The sequence below is a fragment of the Salmo trutta genome, chromosome 4 (genome assembly GCF_901001165.1).
Source record: "Salmo trutta chromosome 4, fSalTru1.1, whole genome shotgun sequence".
Lineage (NCBI taxonomy): Eukaryota > Metazoa > Chordata > Actinopteri > Salmoniformes > Salmonidae > Salmo > Salmo trutta.
Genome location: NC_042960.1, coordinates 14,630,554 through 14,650,313, shown reverse-complemented (window position 1 = coordinate 14,650,313; position 19,760 = coordinate 14,630,554). Strand labels below are relative to the sequence as shown.

At 44.4% G+C, this 19,760-nt stretch overlaps 1 protein-coding gene and 1 long non-coding RNA gene across 2 annotated transcripts; one reads left to right on the top strand and one right to left on the bottom strand.

The window, feature by feature from the left end:
• Nucleotides 1-1,491: 1,491 nt before the first annotated feature.
• On the bottom strand, nucleotides 1,492-11,538 carry LOC115191873 (uncharacterized). The gene is made up of 7 exons (XM_029749855.1): nucleotides 11,316-11,538; nucleotides 9,243-10,712; nucleotides 8,826-9,001; nucleotides 4,111-4,612; nucleotides 3,652-3,742; nucleotides 3,300-3,520; nucleotides 1,492-1,992 (listed from the first exon to the last, which is right to left on the bottom strand). Exons 2-7 carry the CDS (start codon nucleotides 10,710-10,712, stop codon nucleotides 1,894-1,896), a joined length of 2,559 nt encoding a protein of 852 aa, XP_029605715.1. The 5' UTR covers nucleotides 11,316-11,538; the 3' UTR covers nucleotides 1,492-1,893.
• Nucleotides 11,539-16,567: 5,029 nt separating this feature from the next.
• On the top strand, nucleotides 16,568-19,379 carry LOC115191871 (uncharacterized). Its single transcript, XR_003877779.1, has 5 exons — nucleotides 16,568-16,966; nucleotides 17,346-17,405; nucleotides 17,545-18,487; nucleotides 18,692-18,786; nucleotides 18,975-19,379. It is a non-coding gene; the product is annotated as an uncharacterized LOC115191871 (long non-coding RNA).
• The last annotated feature ends 381 nt before the right edge of the window (nucleotides 19,380-19,760 follow it).

Below are 19,760 nucleotides of genomic sequence, written 5' to 3'. Positions count from 1 at the left end.
GTAGGGTACAGATAGGGGATAGAGGTAAGGTGCAGGTAGGGGATAGAGGTAGGGGTAAGGTAGGGTACAAGTAGAGGTTAGAGGTAGGGTGTAGGTAGGTAATAGAGGTAGGGTGCAGGTAGGGATGGAGGTGGGGAATAGGTAGGTAATAGAGGTAGGGTGCAGGTAGGGGGGAGAGGTGGGGTGCAGGTAGGGGATAGAGGTAGGGTGCAGGTAGGGCCTAGAGGTAGGGTGCAGGTAGGGGATAGAGGTAGGGTTCAGGTAGGGGCTAGAGGTAGGGTAGAGCTAGGTAATAAGGGTAGGGTTCAGGTAGGGGGTTGAGGTAGCGTGCAGATAGGGGATAGAGGTAGTGTACAGGTAGGGGATAGAGGTAGGGTCCCAGGTAGGAGGGAGGGTGGGTTCAGGTAGGGGATAGAGGTAGGGTGCAGGTAGAGGATAGAGGTGGGGTGCAGGTAGGTAGTAGAGGTAGGGTGCAGATAGGGGATAGAGGTAGGGTATAGGTAGGTAATAGAGGTAGGGTGCAGGTAGGGGATAGAGGTAGGGTGCAGGTAGAGGTTAGAGGTGGGGTGCAGGTAGGTGGTAGAGGTAGGGTGCAGATAGGGGATAGAGGTAGGGTATAGGTAGGTAATAGAGGTAGGGTGCAGGTAGGGGATGGAGGTAGGGTGCAGGTAGAGGATAGAGGTGGGGTGCAGGTAGGTGGTAGAGGTAGGGTGCAGATAGGGGATAGAGGTAGGGTATTGGTAGGTAATAGAGGTAGGGTGCAGGTAGGGGATAGAGGTAGGGTGCAGGTAGAGGATAGAGGTGGGGTGCAGGTAGGTAGTAGAGGTAGGGTGCAGATAGGGGATAGAGGTAGGGTATAGGTAGGTAATAGAGGTAGGGTGCAGGTAGGGGTTAGAGGTAGGGTGCAGGTAGAGGATAGAGGTGGGGTGCAGGTAGTGGGGTGAGGTAGGGTGCAGATAGGGGATAGAGGTAGGGTACAGGTAAGGGGGAGAGGTAGGGTGTAGGTAGGTAATAGAGGTAGGGTGCAGGTAGGGATGGAGGTGGGGAATAGGTAGGTAATAGAGGTAGGGTGCAGGTAGGGGGTAGAGGTGGGGTGCAGGTAGGGCCTAGAGGTAGGGTGCAGGTAGGGCCTAGAGGTAGGGTGCAGGTAGGGGCTAGAGGTAGGGTAGAGCTAGGTAATAAGGGTAGGGTTCAGATAGGGGGTTGAGGTAGCGTGCAGATAGGGGATAGAGGTAGTGTACAGGTAGGGGATAGAGGTAGGGTACAGATAGGGGATAGAGGTAGGGTGCAGGTAGAGGGTAGAGGTGGGGTGCAGGTAGGGGATAGAGGTGGGGTGCAGGTAGGAGTAGAGGTAGGGTGCAGGTAGGGTATAGAGGTAGGGTGCAGGTAGAGGATAGAGGCAGGGTGCAGGTAGGGGTTTGAGGTATGGTGCAGGTAGGGGATAGAGGTAAGGTGCAGGTAGAGGTAGAGGATAGAGGTAGGGTAGGGTAGGGTGCAGGTAAGGGATAGAGATGTGGTGCAGGTAGGGTCTGGAGGTGGGGTGCAGGTAGGGAATAGAGGTGGGGTGCAGGTAGGGGATAGAGGTAGGGTGCAGGTAGGGGAAAGAGGTAAGGTGCAGGTACGGGATAGAGGTAGGGTGCAGGTAGGGGATAGAGGTAGGGTACAGGTAGGGAATAGAGGTAGGTTGCAAGTAGGGGCTAGAGGTAGAGGGCAGGTAGGGTGAAGAGGTAGGGCACAGGTAGGGCCTAGAGGTCGAGTACAGGTAGGGAAGAGGTAGGGTATAGGCAGGGGACAGAGGTAGGGTGTAAGTAGGGGCTAGAGGTAGGGTACAGGTAGGGGATAGTAGAAGGAGCCATGGGTTACTATTTGATCACCAAGACCTAGTTCTCTTCACTAGTTCATCTTCCTCTTGGTTTTGTCTCTCAGGACTGTCATGAATTTGGACAGAGGCTGCTTGGGACTTGAATCTGGCTTTCTGCTGCTTTCAGTGGTCTGAGAGAGAGAGAGAGAGAGAGAGAGGAGAGAGAGAGCGAACCATTTTGAAATATTTGGAGGATTGAAGTGGTCTCTGCCAATAGCTAGGTTTCCATCCAATTGGTGACAGATTTTCATCTGTTCAAAAATAAAAAAATCTGCATAAAACCAATTTGAGCATTTTCCCACCAGAGATGTTTCCTTTAAATTGACTTGTTGTGGATAAAAAGCTGTGCGTGATGACATAGTTCACATAAAAATAACTTGTGGTTAAATTCCCACGGACCGAACAAAAAATACTAGTTAAATGGGTTTTCATTTTCAACTCCACTGACGGTTTTGTCAAAACATTTCTTGCATTAGGCTATATAGCGAATGTGCCCACTCTGGTTTTGGCACGTGCTCTCTAGCCAACAGTTAAATACAGATACAATGTTGGTTTTGCATACATGATGAGATTATTATGGACAAAAAGATCGAGATTATTTTGATTTGTCAAACCAGGATCAAGCTCATCACTGTGCACTTTCCCCACCCTGTAAAGTTCATCACTTATTTCATCTGTAGCCTAATAAACTGCATGTTTTCCCGAGTCATAGTAGGAGGACCACACAACATATCACCTGAATCCAAGTTTACTTCGATATGATGGTTATTATATCAATATCTGCGCATAAAGGCGTATTTATTGTCACATGTACAAGTACAGTGAACTGCTTACTTGCTAGCACAATGAACTACAGTTAAATTAAAGCTGTCTCAGAGGCTGGCTACTGAAAGGTGTTGAAAACTCCCCAACACCTCATACTAGTCAGATCTCTCACTTCTTATGACCCTCAATCATTTTACCATACAACACCATATACTTGTGCTTAAATTAATCCATTTATTCAGATCTTACAGAATCTCATTCAGACAACACTGATGTTGATATGATGGTTATTATATCAATATCGGCGCATAAAGGTGTTTCCACCGCCATTTCTCGCATTATTAATTTTACAGACACAAAAAGATCCCACCTTACCTAGCGTATTTAGTTTTGTCGACATTTGGAAAGTTTACCGACAAATGTGTTGTTTCCATCAGGCATGTCCTGACATTTTTGTCCTTTACTTGCATAACAAGGTTGGATGGAAACCTGGCTAGTGATGCTAATATACATTATTACATTCAGCAATAAGCTACAGTCTGTATGAAATTCCACCCTATTCCTATAGTACATTAGGGAGTAGAGTGCCATTTCAGACACACTTCAGAGACACATGTTAATGTACAGTGTTTGAAAATGTTGCCAAGGGTTACGGGGTCAAATGAACTCTGACCTCAACAGAGAGGTTGTCCTGTGTCGGTGTTGTCACAGGGTCCTGTTCTTCAGCGGACGGAGGGATGTTGTAGAAAACAGAGGACGGAAAGACATAGGAGAGAGAGAAGCAGGAAGAGGAGGAAGAAGGAAGTGATGTGGGAGAGAGGGTTGGAGGAGGAGAGGGTTTGAGGAATTTGATGTCAGGGGCTTTGATTTCAGTGCGTCTTATCTTGAAGGTCTCTGTTTCAGGAAAGAAATAGAGAGAACAGCAGACATGTTTATATTTCAGCGTCTCAGCTTTAGTCCAACTCCTTTCCAGACGTCTATTTTCACTGATTCTTTCATCTCGTTATTCACTGATTCAATCTTACTTCTCGTCTTTAGCCCCGGAAGTCTGTGCTTTCTCTTTTTGCTCAGACGAATTTTATGTTTCTGAGCAGAACTGTCCAGAACTCCAACTGACTGAGAAAGAGAGGGTGTGTGAGAGAGAGCGAGAGAGAGAGAGAAAGAGAGAGAGTGAGAGAGAGACAGTGAGAATAAGAACAAGAGAGTGAGATTTTGCAGTGAGTGTTTATATACCAGGGCTCTCCAACCCTGCTCCTGCAGAGCTACTGTCCTGTAGGTGTTCAACCCTAATCTAGAGCACCTGATTTTAATAATTAGCTGGCTGATAAGATGAATCAGGTTAGTTACAACTGGAGTTGGAGCAAAAAACCTACAGGGGGGGTTAGCTCTCCAGGAACAGTGTTGGAGAGCCCTGTTCTATAGACAGAGGCCTACAACAGCACTTTAAATGACTACAATGCCCACAATCCCACCGTGTGGCTCACCTTAACACAGGAGAAGTCAAGATGGTCCTTTGATTGGTTCCATATGGGGGATTTACAGTCATGGATGTCCTTAGATATGGGTCTGGAGTGGTCCAACTCACTCTCCTCCGCTGCATCATTGTCCAATAGTATCTTCGGTTTGATGACAGCAATGGCATCATTTCCAGTGTCATTGTTGTTGTCTACTTCCTGATGTCTGTTGTCCGATTGGTTGTCCACAATCTCATTCGGACCTGTTTGGCTGAAGTGAACATCCTCATATAAAGAATGGCCTATGTCCTCGTGGTTATGTTGAACGTCGTTGGGGAGGCGCGACTCTGGTTCAGTCTTTAATTGGTCGCCTTCATCACCACCGTGTTGGCTAGCAGCCTCTGATTGGTAAACGGACGGCGAGGGGGCGGGACTGTCCTTAATGGACAGGAATGGTGACCACTCCTCTCCTGTTAGAATCTCATCCACCAAGCTGATGGGACTGAAGTTGAACTTGAAAGAGCTGAAGGAGCTGTAAAATAGAGGGGAAAAACATTGAAGTCAATGGTTTCGTCACAAAATAGCACCCTATTCCCAATATAGTGCATTACATTTGAACAGGGCCCTGATCAAACATAGTGCACTATACACCATATTCCCTATAACGTGCACTACATTTGACCACTACATTTGACCTATTAGTGCACTATATAGGGAATAGGGTGCCATTTAGGAAACAACATATATTTTATGTCATCTGTCATGGGTTGATGAAACCAGTGGTCACATTTCTTTAAACAAGTATATATAATAACACTTTTCACAAGTATGTGGTACATTTTCACAACTCTAGTTAGTAAAAAAAACTCAAAACATATCATCTAAAAGGCAGTTGTTTCAAAACTTTAAGCACATTTCCAATTGACAAAGTACAACACACAAAATTACACAGTCACTTTTTCACCACACTTAATCAGTGTTTAATCTAGAAACACATGTTTCACATTGCAAGACATGTTCATATAAAGTAATAGCCTTTCACAATGCAGTGTTCACATTACTTTTGATATGATTCTGTTCTCATTTGTTAAAATACATTGTTCTGGTACTTAATCCAACGGCTCTTAATTGATAATCACTTCAACATTTGGTAAACCTATATTCTAATTTTGATAACTACAGTATAAAAATTTATGTTTGTAAAGTATTAACATATAAAGTATAATATACACTGAGTGTACAAAACATGAGGAGCACCTTCATAATATTGAGTTGTACCTCCTTTTGCCCTCAGAACAGCCTCAATTTGTCGGGGCATGGACTCTACAAGGTGTCGAAAGCGTTACACAGGGATGCTGGCCCATGTTGACTCCAATGCTTCCCACAGTTGTGTCAAGTTGGCTGGATGTCCTTTGGGTGGTGGACCATTCTTGATACACACGGAAAACTGTTGATCATGAAAATCCCAGCAGCGTTGCAGTTCTTGACACACTCAAACTGGAGCACCTGGCACCTACGACCATAACCCAAGGCACTTAAATCTTTTGTCTTGTCCATTCACCCTCTGAATGGCACACACACACACAATCCATGTCTCATCAAAATCCTTCTTTAACCTGCCTCCCCTTCATCTACACTGATTGAAATGGATCTAACAAGCGACATCAATAAGGGATCATAGCTTTCACCTGCTCAGTCTATGTTATGTAAAGGGATGTATACTGTAATGTACAATTAGGATGATGGTTATAATGATTTCACTCTACAGTAAGTTTTTTTTTTAATCTGATATTGACAAGAACAAAGATGTACTGTATGCAACAAATGCATCACCTACACAGTAAGAATGGATCCAAAATAATGTTGGTTTTTTTGTTTTTCTTGCAGGGGGGGTTTCACACTGGTCCTACAATGCTGCACATCTCATTGAGTTCCTCCTGTCAAGGTGAATGGGTCACCTATGTCGTTGTGTGGGACAATTCACCACATACTTGTGAAAATAGCACCAAAGCGATTGGAAATACAGTGAGGGAAAAAAGTACTTGATCCCCTGCTGATTTTGTATGTTTGCCCACTAACAAAGAAATGATCAGCCTATAATTGTAATGGCTGAACATGTAACTGGGGATAAGTAGAAGCTGACGGTCAGGTCAGAAAGTGCTGGAAGGGAGATATGATTCTCTGCCATAGGGTTGGCTGTGTAGACACCTATGCCAAACTCCGCCACCCCTTTTCTATTCCTAATCTACCTTTTGCCCAGACAAGCGTTCAGACAAGCGTCCAGACAAGCGTTCAGACAAACGTCCTACCTACATGTACAAAATAACTTGACCAACCTGTACCCCTGCACATTGACTCTGTACCGGTACCCCCTGTATATAGCCTAGTTATTGTTATTTTTATTGTGTTACTTTTTATTTTTCTATTTTACATTAGTTTATTTAGTAAATATTTTCTTAACACATTTCTTGAACTGCATTGTTGGTTAAGGACTTGTTGTATTCGGAGCATGTGACAAATAACATTTGTTTTGAAATATAAACCTCTTGCACTGTCACCCCCCCTCTCTCTTTCACACTGACTCTTTCTCTCTCTCAGGTATAATATCCGTATCTACCCCAGCTTCCTCCACCTCCATGGAAAGACGTTTGACTACAAGATCCCCTACTCCACTGTGCTGCGTCTCTTCCTGCTACCACACAAGGACCAGAGGCAGATGTTCTTCATGGTGAGTACTACTGGTGTTTGAATAGTCATCACACGTAAAGACCTCAAGATTGCATACAGTGAGGGAAAAAAGTATTTGATCCCCTGCTGATTTTGAAAGTTTGCCCACTGACAAAGAAATGATCAGTCTATAATTTTAATGGTAGGATTATTTGAACAGTGAGAGACTGAATAACAACAATAAAATCCAGAAAAACGCATGTCAAAAATGTTATAAATTGTTTTGCATTTTAATGAATGAAATAAGTATTTGACCCCCTCTCAATCTGAAAGATTTCTGGCTCCCAGGTGTCTTTTATACAGGTAACGTTCTGAGATTAGGAGCACACTCTTAAAGGGAGTGCTCCTAATCTCAGTTTGTTACCTGTATAAAAGACACCTGTCCACAGAAGCAATCAATCAATCAGATTCCAAACTCTCCACCATGGCCAAAAACAAAGAGCTCTCCAAGGATGTCAGGGACAAGATTGTAGACCTACACAAGGCTGGAATGGGCTACAAGACCATCACCAAGCAGCTTGGTGAGAAGGTGACAACAGTTGGTGCGATTATTCGCAAATGGAAGAAACACAAAAGAACTGTCAATCTCCCTCAGCCTGGGGCTCCATGCAAGATCTCACCTCGTGGAGTTGCAATGATCATAAGAACGGTGAGGAATCAGCCCAGAACACACGGGAGGATCTTGTCAATGATCTCAAGGCAGCTGGGACCATAGTCACCAAGAAAACAATTGGTAACACACTATGCCATGAAGGACTGAAATCCTGCAGCACCCGCAAGGTCCCCCTGCTCAAGAAAGCACATTTACATGCCCGTCTGAAGTTTGCCAATGAACATCTGAATGATTCAGAGGACAACTGGGTGAAAGTGTTGTGGTCAGATGAGACCAAAATGGAGCTCTTTGGGATCAACTCAACTCGCCGTGTTTGGAGGAGAAGGAATGCTGCCTATGACCCCAAGAACACCATCAAACATGGAGGTGGAAACATTATGCTTTGGGGGTGTTTTTCTGCGAAGGGGACATGACAACTTCACCGCATCAAAGGGACGATGGACGGGGCCATGTACCGTCAAATCTTGGGTGAGAACCTCCTTCCCTCAGCCAGTGCATTGAAAATGGGTCGTGGATGGGTATTCCAGCATGACAATGACCCAAAACACACGGCCAAGGCAACAAAGGAGTGGCTCAAGAAGAAGCACATTAAGGTCCTGGAGAGGCCTAGCCAGTCTCCAGACCTTAATCCCATAGAAAATCGGTGGAGGGAGCTGAAGGTTCGAGTTGCCAAACGTCAACCTCGAAACCTTAATGACTTGGAGAAGATCTGCAAAGAGGAGTGGGACAAAATCCCTCCTGAGATGTGTGCAAACCTGGTGGCCAACTACAAGAAACGTCTGACCTCTGTGCCAACAAGGGTTTTGCCACCAAGTACTAAGTCATTTTGTGCAAATCATTTTGTAACATTTTTGACATGCGTTTTTATGGATTTTTTTGTTGTTATTCTGTCTCTCACTGTTCAAATAAACCTACCATTAAAATTATAGACTGATCATTTCTTTGTCAGTGGGCAAACATACAAAATCAGCAGGGGATTAAATACTTTTTTCCCTCACTGTAAAAACGAGATTGCAAAAATGCTACTTAACTCCGGACTAACAGCCCGGAGCACAGAATGTGGTGACTGTGTGTGGTGACTTTAAAGCACTCAGGAAGTCATGACAACTATGAGGAAGTAGTGTCTGAGTTACTGTAACTTCATCAACATAACACACACACACAGAGACCAAGGAATGTGTGTGCTCTGCTATGGCAAGCACAGTATCTATCTTAAGTAGAGTCAAGGATAAAGAGAGGGTGTGGTGGATGCAAAATCCCCAAGACTCCCGAAGACTCACTTTCCATCACCACTGAAAATGTCTCTCTTTCTCTCTCTCTCTCTCTCTCTCTCTCTCTCTCTCTCTCTCTCTCTCTCTCTCTCTCTCTCTCTCCTCCTCTTACTCCCTCTCATTCTATCTCTCACCTCTGAAAACGTGCACGCTGTCCCACAGGCTTCCTCTCCGTCTCAGCTTGGCTGGGCGGCTCCATCATTGGTGGAGCAGCCTCACTACTCCTCTTCTCCTCTTCGTCCTCCTCTTCCTCTATGACGGACATTTTAGTATGCAACCTGACTGAATGTCGATCTTGACGGAGGTTCACCTGTCAAAAAGAGACCACAGCAAAAAATCACACCGTGGTCACCCTCAAAAAAGAGGCTGACTTCGTTCTTAATCAATGTTAGATAGTCCGACTGGATGTCGAATCTTGATTTGAGGTTCACCTGTTATAAGAGGACAATTATGCAATATTTGATTTATCATTTAATGTCAGATAGTTCATTGTAGTAAAAGAAAGAATACAAATGTAATTTTGTCGCATTAAATGAGCAAGAAAGACTTACCAATGGCATTTCGCTCTCTACCTCTTTTTCTCCGTCGTCCTCCTGAATCTCTCCATTCCCTCTCTTCTCCTCTCGCCTCTGCTTCCATCTGCTCATCATCTTCTTGGCAAATTTCTTCACCTTTCCTCCTTTCATTGTCTTAATATTCGGGTGTTTCGGCCCAAGCACACCCCCACCACCCCATGTTACAGCGTCCTGAACCACAACTTCATGTGTGCCTTCTAAATTCCTCCCCCTTTCCAACAAACCTCCCTGCTCCGTGTTACACCGAAACTCGGCAGGGGTTCTGGAGCTCTCGCTCCCATCTGGGATGTGTTCGCTAGGCTCTGGTGGTTCTCTGACTCCCTCTGTCTCTGGAGGTATAGACTGGAGGTCAGGGGGGATGTCTCTCGTTTCAGACCCAGAAGAGGCACTTCCATCTGGGCTGTCCTGGGCTCTCCTCTCAGGTTCCTGGGGCAGAGATCTGTTTCTGTGTGGAGGTTTGGGTATAAGCGGCTTGGGTGCAATCGATTCCAACGGTTTGGGTACCCCCATTACCCCCATCCCCACCGGCTCAGAGGCTTTAGGGGGGCGCCCTATATCCTTCCCCCTCAGCTGGGAAGGGTCCTGTGCTGCCACGGACACAGTCGTCTCCAACTGCTGCACGCCCCCACCCCTCTGTGCTGTAGAGTCCAGAGTAGGATCCAGAATGGGCTGTGAGAATCGGCGTTCTGACTTGAGGATGACAGCTGAGTACATAGACAGCCTATCCCCTGAGGATGACAGCATATCCTCCTCCTGGCCTCCAGGCCCTCTCCCATGCCCTGTAGGCCTCAGCTCACAGCCTGGGCCCTCGCCTACCACTCTCCCCCACACAGGGGCACTCTGGCTAGGGTCGAGGGCTGGTGGAGGGGGCGGCGGCGGTGGCCCTGTAGGGTGTAGCGGTGGTTTAGCCCTCCTCTTGGGGGGAACGGGGGGAGGCGGGGGTCTGGCGTCCGGGCCAGGGGGACAGGGTAGCAACTGCCTTCTCTCCCATCTGGGAATCACAGCAGGGGGTTCGCTGGTTTCCTCTTCCTCCTCGTCGACCAGTTTTGTCGATCCTGCATCCAAAAATAGAATGCCAGAGTTCCCCTCTTCTCTCTCCTCTGAATCCCTGTCTGATGATTCCAGATCGCTGTCCCTCTCAGTCAGAACTTCCAATTGTGGATCATTATCATCATGATCACCATTATCATCCTCATCATCCTCAATCACTGAAACAAGCTTCCCTTTGAATATGAGCTCTGCGTTATTGTGGTCCTGAGGGGTCACATAGAATCTCCTGTCTGTTTCCACTGAGGTTCTGGGGTGTTGGGGTGTGTTAGGGTGTGTGTTACGGTGCGTATTAGGGTGTATGTTAGGAGGTTGATCCGTGTCTTCTGCAGTGCTCAGTCTGCGCAGCATGGACTGGATCAGAGATATACTTCCAGAGTGACTGTCCGCCTCAGACATCTAGAGAGAGAAATACAGAGAGATTTTTAATATGTGTCCCAAATGGCACTTTATTCCCTTTATAGTGCACTACTATTAACTAGGGCCCATTCCAGATATAGTGCCCATAGGGCTCTGGTCAAAAAGTAGTGCACCACATAAGGAATACGGTGCCATTTTGGAGGCATACAGAGTGTTGTTTCATAACCACATCCCTACAGTAATAATAGTGTCTGTCTGTCTGTCTCTCGACCGGTCTGTCTGTCTGTCTGTCTGTCTGTCTCTTGACCTGTCTGTCAGCCTGTGTCTGACCAGTGTGTGTCAAAGTCAGCACAGGTCATTGATGGCATAATTTTACAGAAATATTGACTTAGTTTTATCAACTGAAGCTATTCACAGTTTGGATTCACTCATAATGTCCTATATGCCCCTACAGAAGCTGTACAACAACCTGTTGATGTTCCTACATCCTCTCTCTCAGTGTAATGTTCATGCATTTCAATCACTGCTTCTTCACAGTTCTTTAGAGATGTATTAGACTTAGGGTTGCAAAATGTCAGTAAATTCCCCCAAATTCCCAGGTTCTCTAGAAATAATTAGACTTAGTCAGTATATTTCTCTTACCGCTGTTCTATTCTCTTCCTCCGTGTTTTCTTCCCTTCATCCTCTTCTCCTCGAGACCGCTTTGCATTGAACGCTTTCCTCAGCTGCTTTCCTTCAGTCCCTCTCTCTCTCGCTCTCTCTCTTTCCCACATGTGTTCCTAACAGACACAACTCCAACATGTCCGGCCTCTCTCTTCCCTCCTGCCTTCTCCCTCTGCGTGCTCGTGCATGTGTGTGTGTGTGCGTGTGTGTGTAATAATGTCCTCATTGAAACTGCCAAAACCAGTCCTCCAACATTCTGCGCACAGTGTTAGTGACTCAAAGTTTAACATGGCATGGTATGCTATATTAAACACACAGTTTCCAAACACTAGATGATGCACCTTTTTCCTTGAAAATGTTGAGATGCTTTTGGCTTTTGTGACTAAACTGTGTAAGGTAGATTTGGCATCAGATGTTAGGTATTTTGATGGATGCACCATGAATACAAGTGCGTATTTGTGGATAACATTGAAGAGAAAGGACAACTCTTGTTTGCAAGTGTCTTCGCTGTATACCGTACGTAAGCTATTTTTGGCAGAGTACCAAGTATGAGGTAAGCTGAAAGGTATGTGTGATACTCATGCTTCAGCTTCAAACTACAGACACACAGACAGGTACACAGGTGTGCACAGGAGTGCACGCACGCACATACACACCCTGACTACTTGCCTACTCCTCTGACAGAGTAGGCCAAACAGGGCCGGCTTTAGCCTATAAATTCCTACAGCCAGAAAGTGAGCGGAGTTTGCCGTTCAATATGTGACTACAGCTGTCCTCTCCACTCAGGGGACGGGTATAAGTCCTAGGTAAGCCATCTAGACATTACTCCATTTGAAAGACAAAAGCAATAAGGAATTTCTCTCATCTCAAATGCGGCCTGCCACGTTCATGCTAACCACAGCCAGCCATAGGCTGCAAGCAGTTTTATTTTATAAATACCTTTTTTATTTATTTTATTGTACCTTTATTTAACCAGGTAGGCCAGTTGAGAACAAGTTCTCATTTACAACTACGACCAGGCCAAGATAAAGCAAAGCAGTGCAACAAAAACAGCAACACAGAGTTACACATAAACAAACGTACAGTCAATAACACAAAATAAAAGAAAAATTGAAAAATCTATGTACAGTGTGTGCAAATGTAGAAGAGTAGGGAGGTAGGCAATAAATAGGCCCTAGAGGTGAAAATAAATACAATTTAGAATTAATACTGGAATACCTTAAATTTGTTTGATCTTAATTTGATTTGATTTATTTGCCAATTTAAAAACACAATACAACCACACACGTGGACATAATGCATTTAAAATCATTGAGGATGACACAAAAGTGATATACCTAATAATTGACAGTCTAAGTAGATTAATTATAAACGTCCTCTCACTGTCAACTTCGTTTATTTTCAGCAAACTTAACATGTGTCAATATTTGTATGAACATAACAAGATTCAATAACTGAGACATAAACTGAACAAGTTCCACAGACATGTGACTAACAGAAATGTAATAATGTGTCCCTGAACAAAGGGGGGTCAAAATCAAAAGTAACAGTCAGTATCTGGTGTGGCCACCAGCTGCATTAAGTACTGCAGTGCATCTCCTCCTCATGTACTTCACCAGATTTGCCAGTTCTTGCTGTGAGATGTTACCCCACTCTTCCACCAAGGCACCTGCAAGTTCCCAGACATTTCTGGGGGGAATGGCCCTAGCCCTCACCCTTCGATCCAACAGGTCCCAGACGTGCTCAACGGGATTGAGATCCGGGCTTTTCGCTGGCCACGGCAGAACACTGACATTCCTGTCTAGCAGGAAATCAAGCACAGAACGAGCAGTATGGCTGATGTCATTGTCATGCTGGAGGGTCATGTCAGGATGAGCCTGCAGGAAGGGTACCACATGAGGGAGAAGGATGTCTTCCCTGTAACGCACAGCGTTGAGATTGCCTGCAATAACAACAAGCTCAGTCCGATGATGCTATGACACACCGCCCCAGACCATGACGGACCCTCAACCTCCAAATTGATCCCGCTCCAGAGTACAGGCCTCGGTGTAACGCTCATTCCTTCGACGATAAACGCGAATCCGACCACCACCCCTGGAATCCAACCATCACCCCTGAGACAAAACCGCGACTCGTCAGCGAAGAGCACTTTTTGCCAGTCCTGCCTGGTCCAGCGACGGTGGGTTTGTGCCCATAGGCGACGTTGTTGCCGGTGATGTCTGGTGAGGACCTGCCTTTACAACAGGCCTACAAGCCCTCAGTCCAGCCTCTCTCAGCCTATTGCGGACAGTCTGAGCACTGATGGAGGGATTGTGCGTTCCTGGTGTAACTCAGGCAGTTGTTGTTGCCATCCTGTACCTGTCCCACGGGTGTGATGTTCGGATGTACCGATCCTATGCAGATGTTGTTACACGTGCTCTGCCACTACGATCAGCTGTCCGTCCTGTCTCCCTGTAGCGCTGTCTTAGGCGTCTCACAGCACAGACATTGCAATTTATTGCCCTGGCCACATCTGCAGTCTTCATGCCTCCTTGCGGCATGCCTAAGGCATGTTCACGCAGATGAGCAGGGACCCTGGGCATCTTATTTTGGTGTTTTTCCAGAGTCAGTAGAAAGGCCTCTTTAGTGTCCTAAGTTTTCATAACTGTGACCTTAATTGCCCACTGTCTGTAAGCTGTTAGTGTCTTAATGACCGTTCCACAGGGTCATGTTCATTAATTGTTTATGGATCATTGAACAAGCATGGGAAACAGTGTTTAAACCCTTTACAATGAAGATCTGTGAAGTTATATATGTATTTTTACTAATTATCTTTGAAAGACAGGGTCCTGAAAAAGGGGCATTTCTTTTTTTGCTGAGTTTATATTGAATATACCCTAAAATAGCCTACATGTTTGCCATTGATTTAATACACAATATTTTTGAGGCAATACAAACGGTTCCTTTCTATCAATAAATGCCACTCCCTAAACCGCCTCACCCACTTGAACAAGTATTGATCACTATTTATAGTAGCGGCACCGCTTAAACACCGCAGAAGAAGAAGCTGAAAAGCTATCAACGGGAGAAAAAAAAATTCACCATCCTCCATCGAGTTTTCAAACTTGTCTTTAATACTTGATAGCAGCCAGTAGCTCTGAGGCAGTGAGGAAAGTAGAGGATGGAGAGCTAAGGGTGAAGGAGCCTAAGAGGATCCCTGTGAGTAGTAGGCCAGTACAGAGTGACCCCAAAAGTTTGTGCTTTAGTATTGTTGGCTTCTTGGTGTTTATTGCTATGGTCATTAATTGTACCGCACAGATGAAAAGGAAATCCCAGAAGATTGAAAAGATTGAATTGGTAGTAGCAGCAGCAGAGATGTTTTTAGGTCAAGAGATTTTATTGCAGAAGAACTACAGGGGGTTTTGAGAAAAGGGGTTCCAGCTTCCCAGGCTGACGGCCTGGTGTCGAATTTGTTAGGGCCAAAGTAGTGGGATGAGGTTGTGGGTTTGTTTGGGATAAAGGTATAGATCTAGGTGCAATTTATATTTTCCCCATTTCCCTTTATTGTGAACAAAATGTGCAATGCTGTCACGTCCTGACCAGTATAAAGGTTATTTGTTTGTGTAGTTTGGTCAGGACGTGGCAGAGGGTATTTGTTTTATGTGGTTCGGGGTGGTGGTTTATTTAGTAGGGCGTTTGATTTATTATTTCCGGGTTTTGGTCTATGTTCTATGTTTTGTACTTCTATGTTCTTTCTGGGTTGGTGTATTTCTATGTGTAGGTTAATGGGGGGTTGGACTCTCAATTGGAGGCAGGTGCTTTCTCGTTGCCTCTGATTGAAAGTCCTATATATGGGTAATTGTTTGGTTTAGTGTTCGTGGGAGATTGTTTCTTGTTTTGCCTGTGTGAGCGTTACAAGACTGTTTTTGTTGGGTTTTTTTTGGTGTTCTCTTCATTCAAAAATAAATTCAAGATGAGCATCCACATTCCTGCTGCGTTTTGGTCCTCCATTCCAGACGACAACCGTGACAAATGCACTTTCTGAACTGTGAAAGGCAGCAATATACAACTAAGTGTCTTGTCTGCCAGAAAACCACACGAAGAAGAAGTAGCCAGTAGCTTTAAGATAGAAAACGCCACAGGCTTTTGGAGGTAAAGAACAGTTTAATTGTCTGTATTTATCACTACCCAACATTTTGAAATACAGAACAACAATACACTAGATGCACACATTCAATATACAGTGTCTTCAGAAAGTATTTGTACCCCTTGACTTATTCCACATTTTGTTGTGTTACAGCCTGAATTCAAAATGGATTAGATATGATTTTTTTCTCACCCATCTACACACAATACCCCATAATGACAAAACATGTTTTCAGAAATGTTTGCAAATGTATTCAAAATGAGATGCAGAAATATCTTGTTTACATAAGTATTCACACCCTTGAGTCAATACTTTGTAGAAGCACTTTTGGCTTCAGGAGTCTTTCTAGGTATGTCTCTAAGAGCTTTCCACACCTGGATTGTACAATATTTGCCCATTATTATTTTCAAAATTCAGCCACTCAGGAACATTCACTTTCTTCTTGCTAAGCAACTCTGTGTAGATTTGGCCTTGTGTTTAGGTTAGTGTCCTACTGAAAGGTGATTTCCTCCCCCAGTGTCTGGTGGAAAGCAGACTGAACCGGGTTTTCCTGTGCTTAGCTTCACTCCGTTTCTTTTTTATCCTGAAAAACTTCCCAGACCTTATCGTTCGCATTATACACCCACCCTTCCACCCAGACCAACCACACTACTTTAGTTTTTGCCTTAAGTAGCTATGTCTTATGTAACCATACCAAACGTAACAAATCATACTAATTTCAGTGTCCCGGATTTACCTTTACTATGTTACGTCTAGTCTGTGAGACCAGGCTGTGCAAATAGGATGCATGTTCTGAAATATTTGTATTCTGTACAGGCTTCCTTCTTTTCACTCCGTCAATTAGGTTAGTGTTGTGGAGTAACTACAATGTTGTTGATCCATCCTCAGTTTTCTTCTATCACAGCCATTAAACTCTGTAACTGTTTTAAAGTCACCATTGGCCTCATGGTGAAATCTTTGAGCAGTTTCCTTCCTCTCTGGCAACTCAAATCAAATCTTATTGGTCACATACACATGTTTAGCAGATGTTATTGCGGTGTAGCGAAATTCTTGTGTTTCTAGCTCCGACAGTGGCGCTGTTGCACCTTCTTCACCGCACTGTCTGTGTGGGTGGACCATTTCAGTTTGACAGTGATGTGTATGTCCATGAGCTTTCCACCTTCCCCAGTCCTGAGTTAGGAAGGACACCTGTATCTTTGTAGTGACTTGGTGTATTGACACACAATTCAAAGTGTAATGAAAAACGTCACCATGCTCAAAGGAAGGCTGTAACGCAACAAAATGTGGAAAAAGTCAAGAGGTGTGAATATTTTCTGAAGGGACTGTAAATAGATGGAGCACCAATTCGCTAGCCTGGATTTTGGATCATGCATGGAGAGAGTGGGTCGTTCGTTGGAGTCAATAGACTTAATTTGAAATGTTCAAATATGTAACCAAAGCGTTTGAACATTTTTGTTCTCATCTGTTCATGCACCAGATTGGAATGCAAAGTTTGTTTGCTCAAGTAAGTAACGTTACGGCTTTCTTCATTTGTGTGTAGTTTTACTTGTGTAATGCATTAACTTCAAAAACGACAATAACGCATGCAAGATAGCTAGCCTAGCTAGTTAACGTTACTTGGTTAGCATGCTAATGTTAGCTACTTAGCTAGCTTGAAACATGAACTTGGCAGTTTCTAGCTAGCTAAATTATGGGGAAAATGCTATTAAGTACGCTAGTTTGCTATCCGATTGTGTCCTTGCTAGCCGAGTTACGTAGCTAGCCATCTTGCTAGCTAACAACATTGACTAACGTTAAATGCACATTCAGAGGAGAAAAAAGCCCCTTGGTTGATGTTGCAACTCTGGGTATTCATTTCAATGTGGCGTTATTGTTTCAAACAGGGCCAGGAGGGAGACACTACAACTGGCCAACGGTGCCAAGTTTGGGCCGCAGACATGAAGGTAACAACATAACTGTTATCAATTTAAATATTTTTATAGACTGTCACAATAAATGTATATATAAAAATATATAGGTTGTGGGGGAGGGAAATATGTTAACATAGTAAGTCATTTCTAATACTTCTCTTGCAATTTGTAGCTTAGGTTTCTGGCTGTAATACCAAGGGCCTGAAGTCGAAAGTGTGGCAGATGCTACCTTGCCATTGATGAGGGTCCAGACTCAGAAAGGGGCCTCCGATTGTGAAGGCAGGATGTGGCGGCACACAGGAGAGAGGAATCTGCTGTAGTGAGAGTCAACATCAAGTTTTTGACCACCTGTTTCAAAGCCAGCCTCTACCCCCAAGCCACAATACTGTTCCAACAGTTGAACCCTGGGCTGGCTTTTGCACCATACCACACACTTACCATTTATTTGAATATTCTGTACACACTGAAATTACTTTGTAGTGTACATTATCATAGTATAGTACCCTCAAACACAAATGTCCCACTACACCTGATTTCCCACTAATGCGGATTTATAAGCCTAACCCACTTCTAGGACAAAGAACAAAACTGTTACTGTCATTCACCAATGTAAAAAACATTTCTGGGGTTTATTGAAATTTAACAATTGTTTATTTTTTTTGTGGCGCTTGCATTCAATTGCCCTTCCTCTTGCATACAACAAGCTTCCATTCCCTCTGTTACAAGGGGATTTATGGCTGATGGACGATTAAATCGTCAACCCTGTTACTTTATTTGGCACTTACAGTTATTTATTTTTTATCCTCTTGAAATGGGAAAACATGCTTTTTTATTTAATTGAACATGTGCTCTTTATGACAGAATGTTAAAATTAGGTGAAATGTAAAGTATTTTTTCCACCAAGTTACATATCTCAAAAAACACCGAATTGTTGGTGAAGTTGAGCAGAGCCTTTTAGTACTTGATACAGTTGGTGCCCAGCCTGTACGAGTCATCAAACTTTTTCAGGTCACAGGCTCTGGGCATGCCACACACTGCAGTCTCCTCCTGGAGATTCACTGGGACAGCAGCGCCACCTAGGGGACAATGGTGGAATAACCACACTGTTTCACCAGGTAAATTGACTGAGAATAAAGTATATTCTATGACATTACAAAATAAAGAAAATGAACATTTTCACAATGACATACTAAAGAAAATCTTACCAAAGTGGACCAGGTTGCTTCTCCCTCTCATCCTCTCTTCTCCTTTTTTGTCTTTACATTTGATGTATTAAAAACTGTAATCTCACCTCCTCCCTGTGCTTCTCACACTTACAGATACCGTAACCGTCTTACATCTGCATGACATTTGGAACACAGTTATACACGTCAATCCAGAGCATCCTAAACATTCTCAATGGGTGACATGTCTGGTGAGTATGCAGGCAAAGGTAGAACTGGGACATTTTTAGCTACCAGGAATTGTGTACAGATCATTGTGACAAGGGCTGTGCATTATGCAGACAATCATGAAATGCTTTGAAAGGCTGGTCATGGCTCACATCAACACCATCATCCCAGACACCCTGGACGCACTCCAATTCACATATCGCCCCAACAGATCCACAGATGACGCAATCTCTATTGCACTCCACACTGCTCTTTTCCACCTGGACCAAAGGACACCTACTTGAGAATGGAGCCCCTCAGGGGTGCGTGCTTAGTCCCCTCCTGTACTGCTTGTTCACCCACGACTGTGGCAATGCACGACTCCAACCCCAATAAGTTTGCCGACAAGACAACGGTGGTAGGCCTGATCACAGATGACGATGACGCAGCCTATAAGAGAAGAGGTCAGTGACCTGGCAGTGTGGTGCCAGCAGTGGCGACCCGTCATTCAGGGAGGTTTAGAGCACCACCGGTTTGTTGCCTGTTTTACATGTTATTTTGGCATGAATACGTGTCACATATCAGTTTGCAAACAATATAAAAACACATTTATTAAGTGAATAAAGCCGTATACAAACATGGTCTCTTTCTTGCTTTCTTGAGTAAGGCAGCTCCAAAATGCAGGTGTTTCAGTCTAGCTCAGTGCTTTCTGCAGTGGAGGGGCAGCCAGTGGAAACTAGGAAGCTGAAAATATTTGGCATGGGCCCTCAGATCCTAAAAAAGTTCTACAGCTGCACCATCGAAAACATCTTGACTGGCTGTATCAACACTTGGTATGGCAACTGCTTGGCATCCAATGCAAGGCTCTACAGAGTGTAGTGCGTACGGCCCAGTACATCACTGGGGCCAAGCTCCCTGCTATCCAGGACCTCTATACCAGGTGGTGTCAGAGGAAGGCTCCAGTGTTTACGGTGATACAACCTCTGCAGAAGTCAGGGCATTCATACTTCTTGCGCTT